The 12057-nt window shown below is 43.5% G+C and overlaps 1 protein-coding gene across 2 annotated transcripts in view; it reads right to left on the bottom strand.

Moving 5' to 3' along the window:
- Positions 1–769: 769 nt before the first annotated feature.
- Positions 770–12057, bottom strand: part of F2 (coagulation factor II, thrombin) — a 28903-nt gene continuing 17615 nt past the window's right edge. For both annotated transcript variants that reach the window (XM_033928894.1, XM_033928893.1), the window contains exons 9-14: positions 11602–11728; positions 10971–11138; positions 8027–8200; positions 3564–3742; positions 2302–2372; positions 770–1042 (exon numbers count right to left, since the gene is read on the bottom strand). In XM_033928894.1, coding sequence (XP_033784785.1) covers positions 896–1042; positions 2302–2372; positions 3564–3742; positions 8027–8200; positions 10971–11138; positions 11602–11728 — 866 coding nt within the window. In that variant the 3' untranslated portion in view covers positions 770–895. The remainder of the gene's footprint in view (positions 1043–2301; positions 2373–3563; positions 3743–8026; positions 8201–10970; positions 11139–11601; positions 11729–12057) is intronic.

The following is a 12057-nucleotide window of genomic DNA, read 5'->3' as shown; positions in this document are numbered from 1 at the left end:
GTAGAGGTTACATAGAAACATGATGACAAAGGCCAAATGGCCCATCCAGTCTACCCATCCGCAGTAACCATGATCTCTTTCTCTCTCTCAGAGATCCCACATACCTATCCCAGGCCCTCTTGAGTTCAGACACAGTTTCTGTTTCCACCACCTCTTTCGGGAGACTGTTCCATGCATCTATCACCCTTTCTATAAAAAAGTATTTCCTCAGATTATGCCGGAGCCCATCACCTCTTAGCTTCATCCTATACCCTCTCATTGCAGAGTTTCCTTTCAAATGAAAGAGACTCGACTCGTGTGTATTTACATTACGTAGGTATTTAAACGTCTCTAGCATATCTCCCCTCTCCAGCCTTTCCTCCAAAGTATACAGATTGAGATCTTTGTCCCCATACGCCTTATGATGACCACATACCATTTTAGTAGCCTTCCTCTGGACCGACTCCATCCTTTTTATACCTTTTTGAAGGTGCAGCCTCTAGAATTGTACACAATATTCTAAATGAGGTCTCGCCAGAGTCTTATACAGGGTTAGCTAGTCTTACTCTTTTCCTAGCTTAGACCTGTGTTCAGTCAGCACATTGGTTTATTGGTCCAAATTGTAAGCTAAACTTGACTCTCCATGTATATCAACCTAGTTTATCATTACTGTACATATGTCTATGTACTATGTATGTCAACCTGTAACCCATTCTGAGCTCATTTGGGGAGGATGGTATATAAAACAAACCAAAAAAATAAATAAGACACGTGTGTAAACACACACAAATTTTAGCAGTCAATGGAAAAATATCCTTGATTTTAATACGATCTTGGCTTTACTTTCCAATTCTAGCTTTAGCAGATTATTGAAAAAGCCACAGGGGGGGAAGGACTTAATCCAGATCATCCATCTTCAGTTTCTCCCATAGTGTTCAATAGTCTTCTTGAGCCACTTCAGCATACGGAACATATGACTGTAATAACCGTACTTGTCATCACGGTCACAGCCTTCCCCCCAGGAGACGATGCCCACCTGATACCAGCGCTCATCATGAGGATCCTGAGGAAGGACACAAGCAAGAGTAGTAAGCGGATTTGATGCATCTTCCCTCTGCTCTCTTAAGCAGTAGTAATAACACAGCAAGATCTGCTGCATCCTTGCTAGCTTTGATCTCTGAAGCCTTCTCCCTATGCTCCTTTAAGCAGTAATAATAAAGAGCAGATTGTATGCAGCTGCTGCATCCCTGAAGCATCTTCCCTCTGCTTTCGACTTCTGCTTGGTTTCAACAGCAGGAACACACAAAACAAACATCCTCCTCTGCTCTGCAGCTAATTCAGAGGTGCTGATGCTTGGAGTGGAGCAGAGCAAAGGAACCGATGCTGGGGATTGAGGGGGGAATCACAAGGCTGGAAATTGCAGAAGGAGTTCATGTTAAGGCTGAGAAAATTATCTGATGCTAGGGCCTGGGAGGAGGAGGCCTGGAGCTAACCCAGAGAGAGAGAGAGGAGATGCTAAGGATGTGGCTGGGAGAAGGAAGCTAAGAGTGTGAGAAGAGGGGGCATTCAAGGTAGAGTTACCATATGGCTCCAAAAAAAAGGAGGATGGATTGAGATGTCCGAGTTTTTTACTTCCATTGATTTCAATGGAAATAAACCCAGATGTCTCAACCTGTGCTCCTTACTTTCATTCCTTTTAATGAAAGTAAAACCCAGATGTCTCGATCCATCCTTTTTCTGGAGCCATATGGTACTCCTAGCCTAAGGCTTGGAGATGGGTTTGATGCTGAGGCTGGACGGAAGGGGGCTAGGAGCAGATGCAAGAACTGGGAATGGACAATGGGAGAGAGCAGAGGGGGGAAGTGGCTCAGATTGCATTGAGGGAGGGAGAAGAGAGTAAGGACCAGAGCAGGGTTACCATATGGCTCCAGAAAAAGGATGGATTGGGACATCTGGGTTTTACTCAGTCCGTCCTCCTTTTTCTGGAGTCATATGGTAACCTTAGACCAGAGGGAGGAGGTGAAAAGGTGTTCGAATGTAAAGAAAGAGGGAGGGAAATGGTGAAAAGGGGGTTGGAAAGTATGGAAGGAGAAAAGTGTTTGGTGGAATGGGTAAAGAGATGGTTTGGCTGAAGAAGGGTTTAGATGGTTTGCGATTGCTTTTTCTCTATTTGAGATATGATAGGATTCTGCTAGTATTTAGTTTCTGTTTAGGGATCTGGAGCAGTCTGTCTCGTTCTCTTTTTCTATAGTATACTTAAGGAGGTGGCACAGAATTTCCAGTAGTCCAACTTTAGGCAAACGTTATACTGCTAGAACGTACCTTCATGACAAATGGACCCCCACTGTCTCCCTCACAAGCATCCCCCCTCTCTTTATCATCGGGCTTGTAACCTGCAAAGAGAAAAAAGAAAGACGTGTCATTTATCTGCATTCGATTTCCTTGTCTTCAATCTGTCCTTACAAATGCTGTATTCTGCTCTTCTCCCCTTTCATTCCAGTATAACGTGCTATGAGCAACAGTGCCCTAAAGGAACATTTCAGATCATCTTTTTGATACTGCTCATACATTAATAATTGTTTCTACTGTGCATCAATTAATTTTCCATTTCATTTACCATCATTCCAAATTCTACAAGCAATCCTTTGGAGAACTGTGTGTACTTTTACCATGATGCAAGATCAATGCACATGTACCTCGATAGCCATCTACTCCCACTTTGTCTTATTCTGGAATTATGTGCTTCTCTGGTGGCGAGTCGCATCCACGCAAGACAAATTTGCGGTCAAATACGCGCAAACATTTGAGCGCAGGACAATTAGCCACAAATACAATTGCGCACACGATAACTGAGCACAACACAATTGCCCGCAGGATAAATGAGCGCGAGACAATAATATGAGAGGCATTCGTGTGCAAGAAAATCACACGCATGACGTATGCACATCGTAGTTACTTCGCGCCTCAGAAACGTACATATGACCAACACAGGACGTAAAGGGACGTCACTTTTATATCACTGGGTCACGCGAGTGCATTTTCATTACTATGGTTCCATAGGCTCTTTTTATATGTGGCGAGAACAGCGTGCCCTTCTTTCTCCGCATGACTTTGTCTGTTGCAGGTATTGGTCGAATGAGGCACTGGGGGCACTAGGAGCATAGGAAGGAAGCACTAGGGGCAAAGGACCACAACATAAATAAGTAAATGAATACACTACTGAATATAGATCTGCGTGCATTTGGCTTGCGTGATATAGACCTGTGCACACATATCCTGCGCTTCATTGTCTTCCGCTCAAATGTCCACGCGCATTTAACTATGAACCGCTTCTCCAGACATCCTGCTGTTCCTAAGTAACCCATTTGACTCTGCAACTAGTTTTGTACGTTCCTTGCTTTAATCGGATAATGCTTTCTGAGCTACTCATTCATCTGAGCCTTCCCTTTCTCCCAGACGCTACTGCCTTAAGTCTCCTCTATAGGATTGCTTTCATTCCACGTTTTCTTCTTCTTCAGCAACAGCTGTTCTTCCCTGAATATTTTATGAAACATTTTGAAAGAAAGCAAAACAGTTTTTCTTGCCTGCACAGAACATGTTATCAGTAACTTTGATTTTAGTGGAATCGCGGCAGATCTCCTGAGTCACAATTGGAAGATTGATCCGTTGAAGGACTGTAGGGAGGTTCTTGCTCCCAGAACTCCAGGTCTCTTGCAGGTTACCCCATCCTGACACCCTGCCTTTGTGTCCAGCCTGCATAAGCCTGTATGAGGAACAGAAGATGGCCAGGTTATTACCCCTAAAGATTTCCTGACTTCTGGATGAAGAAAGATCTATTGCTTTAGACCAGAAAGGCCATGTGGTACAAAAATATACCAAGAAAAAGAAAGCAAAAAGTGCTACCATGCCCCAATCATGCATTCTATTCAAGGAATGATAAAACCCTATATGATCATGTTCTGGCATATGCCTTCTTCAGGGGTAACAATTCTAAAATACAAAAATAAGAATAAAAATTATAAACGGAAATATTTTAAAAACAAAAGAGCAGAACCAATATCACTGATACATTTTAAACAAATTAATAATAAGAGTAAAAGATTATTTATATACAGTATAAGAGGGCTGTTCAAAAAGTATCAGACATTTATTCATAAAAAATACTCGTATTCAGATACAACAATCTTATACTAATCTCCTTCAAAGTAGTCCCCTTGGGCTGCCACACACTTCTTCCAACGGTTCTGCCACTGTCAGACGCAGCGCTGGATTGCCTCTCTTGAAATTGCTCGCAACTGGTCGGTTGCATTCTGCATTATGTCTTCTCTTGACTGAAATTTGGTCCCTTTCAGGGGCATTTTCAGCTTGGGGAAAAGCCAGAAGTCACACGGAGCCTTGTCAGGCGCCTGAGGAATCACAGGTGTGTTGTGTTTGGCCAGGAAACTCCATATCAAATATGAAAAATGGGCAGGTGTGTTATTGTGATGGAGCTGCCAATTGCCTGCTGCCCACAGGTCTGGCCGTTAGCGTCTCACAGCATTACGAAGGCGACGCAGAATCTCTTGGTAGTACCCCTTGGTAATTTGACAATCCTGCATCACCAGGGTCCTCGCTTGGTCAATGACGATCTCATTTCTGGATGTTGAGGGCCTACCAGAACGTGCTTCACTCTCCACTGATGTGTGGTCATCTCTGAAGCGGTTGCACCGCTCCTTTATCTTGTGTGGTGACTAGTGCTGCCCGCTTCAGGAAAAAAATATTCGATTCGATTCAGCCTATTGAGCGGGGAAGCTGGGGGAGGCCTTTCTGACTGGCTCTTCCCCCTCAAGCAGGAGTGGCAGAGGATGGCCAGCAAGAGGCAGCCCTGCAGCTCCTGCTTTTGGAAGGCACGGGGGAAGGGTAAATCATTGACTCGGGAGGCCGATTTTTTTTTTTTTTTTTGGGGGGGGGAAATTGAATCGATTCGAATCGGTGAATCGGGCAGCACTAGTGGTGACCATTGCTTCATCCCTGAAGGCCTGTTGAATCTTGCGGATCATTTCCACTTTATACAAAATTTAATGCAGCAGCGTTGGTCAACTTTTTCTATCATTTTTCTCAAAAATGAAAATCGGACGGCGCACACTTACACTTCCTCACGTATCAGGGGTCTGCCAGTGAGTGACAGCTTCTGTAGGCGGGAAAAATTCAAGCATGAGCATTAGGGTCGCCTACATACATGCACCAAACCACGCCTTCCTAGCTTTACTTGTTTACACAAGAAAAATTAAGGTCTGATACTTTTTGAACAGCCCTCGTACACATAAGACAATTAATAAATACACAAATGTATTTGGATACCTTGTCTGTGGCAATATACAGTCACGAATATATATTAATAAAAAATGTTTATGTATCTATTTCAATAGACCAAGGGCTCCTTTTATCAAGCCGCACGTAATACCATGCGCTAAACCGCCGGCCGCGCTAGCCACTACCGCATCCCTTGAGCAGGTGGTAGTTTTTAGGCCAGCGCGGGGGGTTAACGCATGATGAAACGTGCGGCTTGATAAAAGGAGCCCCAAGTAATTATATAATGACAATGTTATTAACTTAGGGCCTTGCAGGCCACTGCGGTAACGGCCCCAAAGCCCATAGGGATTTAAAGGGCTTTGGGACCATTGCCATGTAAGGGTGGGGGGGTTAACAAATTGAAACTGGAAACCAAACTATGATTCTTTTTTTCTACTACTTTTAGAAGTCTTAATCAAGAATTAGAGTGGTAATAGGTGTTTCTTTAGCACTCTCCAGACCAGTAGAGGTTAATCTTTACGAAGGGGTATATATCCAATCAGGAGCAGCAGGTGGAGACTGAAAACAAAACTGTGAGATAGTACATAAGATATCCCCTTCCCTATTCTCATCAGTCTACTTCAGTCTCCAGCAGGTGTTGAGTGATCTCTACCCATCTTCCTTGGTAGGGCTGTTGGAATTTGTTTAAGGGGTTTCTAGTCCCTGTTTTTGGCCAGACAAAGCTTGGGCGGGCCCTGTTTGGGGGTCTGTCCTACCTCGGGGGCGTCAAACCCGGCGGGGCTCGAGCGGGGTCCCTCCCCCCACTTCCTCCACCTCCCCCCATTTTTTTTTTTTTTTAGAGGAGCCTCAGCAGTAAGCCTTGCCCCCTAAATCAAGCAAGGCATAGTGCTTCGAGAGCCTGTGGAGTCTGTTCTGTAAAAAAAATAGAAAACATAGTAAATATTTAATATCAATTTAGTATCCTCATGTATCTCTTCCAATGGAGGAAAGCACAAAGTAGGAGAGATGCATCATTTATATTATATGCATATGTGTTTTTCTACCAGTGGAGTTCCACAGAAGAAATGGAATGCTATGATACACCTATTAAGAGTACAATTCTTGGTCAAGGCTTCTTAAGGTGTATTATGGGAGCGTGTGATACAGTGGGTAGCCCTTTCAGGACCAAGGGACATATTTGTCCCATAACTTTAAAATCCTATAAATTTTGATTGGGTTAGTCTACAGTTCTAAATTTGATATGTACGGATTCCATATGATACTGCCTTTATGTAAACAAACTGGTTCCGACATTCATTCATTAGCGTCGTTGCCAGATTGACGAGAAGATTCACTTGCCACACTGTCCATAAGCCAGAAGTTTGATTTTTTTTTTTTTTTTAAATAATGATATTTCACAAAAAAAAATCAATTTTTTGGCATCTGCAAGCCCTTTTTACCACAAAAATGTCGTCAAAACCACAAAAATTGGCCTACGATCCTTATGGTCCTGAAAGGGTTAAAGCTACAGCCTGAGGTTGTGGGTTCAAATCCACGCTGCTCCATGTGACCCTGGGCAAGTCACTTAATCTCCCATTGCCCCAGGTACATTAGATAGATCGTGAGCCCGCCGGGACAGACAGGGAAAAATACTTCAATACCTGAATAAATTCATGGAAACCATTCTGAACTCCCCTGGGAAAACAGTATAAATAATGAATAAATAACTAATTAAACAAGAACAAGCTAAGGAAACCTGAAAACCAAATTAAATATGTAAGATTTTCCAATATCTATCTATATATACAGTGCCATAGAGAAATAATTGACAAGGTATCTATTGGTGTATGTTTTTTTTTTTATATCTGTTATGTTTTTTTTATGCCTATGCATATTTTTATCTTACTGTCCATTTGTTTAAAATGATTTAGAAATAGGGGTAAGATGCCACTTTTTTTTTTTTTTTTTTTCTCTTTTTTGCCTTTAGACTACACGCGGAGCAAACAAGAAAAGAGGCAGAGGAGATGTCAAAGAACAATGATAAATCTTTAAAATGCTAAAACAAAGTCCCGACTGGGATTCAAGTTTCGGCGACTGTGTCGCCTTCCGCAAGGGACAATAGTGACCTAAAAAAAAAAAAATACATAAACAAATAAACATTTTGACATATAAACATTATAGGCTACTCATTCATTTACATATTCTGGAAATCACACTTGTTTTTTGTTCCTGCTATGATTTTTCTTTCCCTTTATGTACAGTTTTCTGAATATGTAAATGTACGAGGTGTCTATAATGTTTATTTGTTTATGTATTTTTTTAGGTCACTATTGTCCCCTGAAGAAGGCGACGCAGTCGCCGAAACTTGAATCCCAGTCGGGACTTTGTTTTAGCATTTTAAAGATTCATCATTGTTCTTTGGTACTAACTGTTAATAAAAGACATTGTGACCACAGGTTGAATTTGACATCTCAAGTGCCTCTTTTGTTGTTTGCTCTGCTGTGGTTCAAGGCTTCGTACCTTCTTTCCTTTCCACTTTAGACTACATGCGACACAGACAAGTGGCACCTCTTATTTATTTTTCATCGGTTAGGGATTGCACACCTAACTCAAGAATTGTCTTTTTCTTTCAGCATTTGTCCAGGAGGTTGCTAGGGGCTGTTTAGAGCAGAACATATTGCACCATCACCATTAGTCGCTCTGCGCCCAGCCCCATCCATAAGGGGAGGAAGCGGTCATTCACCCATCCTCTTTCCCTCTGAATCCCATGCCTTACTTCTGTACAATTGTCTTTGTAGGCAGGCACACGGGATGGATGTAATCACTGAAGGGGACAGGTTTTACGAGTTGCATCAAGGCAATGTCTCGGTCCAGGTTCTCCTTCCAGTTGTACTTGGGGTGAACGATTATCCGTTTCAGCTGAACAATTTTCTCCACAGCCCTCTCGTACCTGTTGAACATCTGCAGATAAGAATCTGGGTAATAAGGAGACAGGCCCAAAATATAGGAACGGAACATCCCTTTACATATGCAACACAGTGTAGAAACTTCTGCAGGTGTCATCCCCCAGACTCCATACAGGTTGCCCTAAAACGAGTACAAATTCCAGAGCTGCGCACAAACTAATTAATGAGTCGCTAGCAATCAATAATTGATGTTAATTGGCACTCGTATGGAGTTGTGTGTAGATATGTCCTATAATGTCCATGCCTACATTTTATGGAAATGCTACTCAAAAGAGGGTAGAGGATGGCAGGGGCATCTCCGGAATTTAGATGCAATAGTGTAGGGGAAAGTATGGCACACGGGTCAAAGCTACAGATTCTGCAACCTGAAGTTGCGAGTTTAAACCCACACTGCTCCTTGTGATCCTGGGAAGGTCACTTAATCCCCCCCATTGCCCCAGGGACATTAAATTGATTGAGAGCCCATCGGGATAGACAAGGAAAATGCTTGAGTATCTGAATAAATTCATGTAAACTGATCGGATCTCCCATGGGAAAACAAGTATAGAAAATTGAATACATAAATAGTGTGACAAGTTTCAGCCTCTGATAACCAGAGCTGGTACTATGACATCATAATGCCTCATTCCACCAATGCCTAAGAGCCGACCTCATCAGTGATGTCACAATGGCTTCATTGTTCTCTGCTTGGCTCACTTTTACTACATTTTGCAGAACACTAACTTATCATGGATCTTCTCAGCATCTAACTTTGGGTGCTCTTGGGTATTCTTGTCATTCAAAAGCACAGAAAACGGAAGTCGTAGAATGCTAGTACGATGTGTTTTACAAAGTTAAGTATACCTCCCAGTCCTAGCGAGGTCATTTTCAAAAGCCACTATTTACTCATATTCATCTGTCTGAAAAATGCCACAAATAAAAGTTCTGACTGTACTTTTGCTATTATTGAGTGGAAACATAAGAACAGCCATCCATACTAGGTCCGATCAATGGTCCCTTTAGCCCACTATCCTGTTTCCACAGTGGCCCAAACCAGGTTACAAGCACCTGGCAGAAACCCAAGAGTAGCAACATTCCATGCTACTGATCCCAAGCCAAGTCCCCCCATGTCTGTCTCAATAGCAGACTATGGACTTTTTCCTCCAGGAATTTGTCCAAACTTTTTTTAAACCCTGCTACATTAAAACACACTTTTAAGGGGTAGAGCAGGGGTGCCCACACTTTTTGGGCTTGCGAGCTACTTTTAAAATGACCAAGTCAAAATGATCTACCAACAATAAAATTTTTAAAAAACACAAAGCACACTGTACGCTGAGAAAATATTAATTATCATTTCTATTCTGGGGTTTTTTCAAAGAGGTTAAGGCAGATGACTCTATGCACTGTCACTTCAGTAATAACCATAGAAAAATATACCCCCTCCCTTTTTACTAAACCACAATAGCAGTTTTTAGTGCAAGGAGCTGTGCTGAATACCCAGCGCTGCTCTCGACGCTCATAGGCTCCCTGCGCTAAAAACTGCTAATGTGGTTTATTGAAAGGGGGGCCATAGTGCAAAATATAGACAGCAGATATAAATTCAGACACATTTTGATCTCTAAATTGAAAATAAAATCATTTTACCTACCTTTGTTGTCTGGTGATTTCATTAATCTCTGGTTGCACTTTCTTCTTCTGACTGTGCATCCAGTCTTTCTTCCCTTCTTTCAGCCTGTATGCTTCCTCTCCTCCAGACCTCATTCCCTCCCCCAACTTTTTCTTCCTCTCTCCCTGCCTCCCTTTCTTTTTTTTTCTGTTTCTGTTTCCCTTCTTTCCTTCTGTCTCCCTGCCTACCCCCTTTCTTTCTTTCTCACTGCCCTCCACCAAGCCACTGCTGCCACCATCTGGGAACAGGCCCCCAAGCTGCCGCCGCCATCAGGTAACAGGCCCCAAAGCCGCTGCCGCCCCAAGCTCTCCCTGCTTCCCTGCGTCGGGCCGACCAGCATTCCTTTCCCCGACATCAATTCTGCCTTCGGAGAGGAAGTTCCGGCCCAGCCAGGCAGCGATTGGCTGGCCCGAACTTCCTCTCCGACGGCAGAATTGACGTCGGGGAGAGGAAGGTTGATCGGCCCGGTAGATCGCCAAGGCAAAGTGAGTCTATCACGGAGCCCGGGATGGGCTCCGCGATCAACTCACTTTGCCTTGGCGATATACCGGTCGATCGCGATCAACCTATTGGGCACCCCTGGGGTAGAGTGTGCGCACTAAAGCCTTCTCCGCCTTTAGTTTTCCATTGTCAAAATTATCTGCATTTGGAAGGCTATAAATATCTACAGAAAAAAGTGGGCACAAGCATCAGAGGGAGGGTACTGGTACTTTCCCTTTGAGAACTGGTGCAAAGTCTCCAGATAAAAGTAGACATGAACTTTGAAAGCTGGCCTCTGAAAAATAATGTAACATGGACAGCTTCTAAATAAAAAGTATCATCTGACTGTGAAAGCCTGTAAAAAAAAAAATGACAGAGGCACAAGTTGAAAACAATAAATAGTAAAAAAAAAAAATCTTGGTGAGTAAAGACAACTGTGACTCACTCCAAGGTGCTCACTGTTCCACTACCACCCACTTCACATTTGTCACCTCTTTCCCTTACAATCACCTTCCACATTAACTCATCTCTCATTTCTTTTTCTTTTTTTTTTAATCTCTCTTCTATTCTGAGTCCTGCCTGCATTTCCTGCTCACCTATTTTTCTCTCCTTCATTTCTCAAATCTTACTTTGTCCGTACGTGTTTTCCAATCCGCACAACTATGTCGTCAGTGGTGTAATTCTTGTCCCAGGGTGGGTACAGAACACAATGGGAAGCAGTTACTACCCAGCGATCACTGATGAGACTGCCACCACACAGCAGCTCTTGGGGGCTTTTCTTAAACAGCATCACTTGCCTAGGAAACAAGTGCAGTGGAACATCATTAGTGCATATGCCTGAAGATTTCAAATTGCAGCGGCTGAGAAGCAAGTAGGTTGGGGGAGTCAGAAAAAACGGTGAGCCATAGCGGAGTCTGGGGGTGTAAGCAGGCACTGCTTAACTGGGTGATCTTGTGGGGAAGGCTAAACCCAGACAGACTGCCCTGATAAGAAATACCATCCGGACATGTCTGAGGAAATCCAGACGTCTGATAACCCTAGTCAGGGGTGAGAGCAGGAAGCTGCACCCAGCACCAAGAACAACAGCCTCAGCCCTCTAAAACAGCTGCATGCGTGAATTCTGGGCTTTCTTTTACACCTACTCTCAGCTTTCCACTGCACCAGCCACAGGCCAGCCGTATGTGTTGCCTAATCTACTGCAATGACTCTGGGGTTGGCCTAAAAATGTTATATTCTGGTTTTCAGAATCGTATCTATTACCAAGGTGCACTGCCTGGTTCAGCATCTTCTCCCTTCACAATCCGGCCAGGAATGTATGATGCAAGCAGCTTGTCCTCACTTGCGTCTTGAATTCCCTTCTTCTCAAAGAGTGGACGAAGGCCACAATCTGTAAAACAAAGGAGCTCCAGGATCACCATCTGCTCCACTCGTCCAAAATCTAGAGCACACATCGGAGCCAGCACTCCCCCCCCATTTCCTTCTGTACCTTCACAGCCAGCATTCTCCTATCATTCTCTACAGCTCCCCCTACAGCCTATGTCTTCCACCATTCCCTATAGTTCTCCCCCCTACAACCAGCCTTTCTCCACCGCTCCCTGCAGTTCCCTCAACATCCAGCACTCCACCACCATCTCTCAAAAACCAAAACACATCCCCCATTCTATTCAGATTCTCCACCATTTCTTACAGCAGTCTTTGTAATCTCCTGGAGGCCCA

Source organism: Geotrypetes seraphini, chromosome 19 (assembly GCF_902459505.1).
Source record: "Geotrypetes seraphini chromosome 19, aGeoSer1.1, whole genome shotgun sequence".
NCBI classification, from domain to species: domain Eukaryota; kingdom Metazoa; phylum Chordata; class Amphibia; order Gymnophiona; family Dermophiidae; genus Geotrypetes; species Geotrypetes seraphini.
The sequence above is the reverse complement of the archived record's forward strand: the minus strand, read 5'-3'. Positions and strand labels throughout refer to the sequence as shown.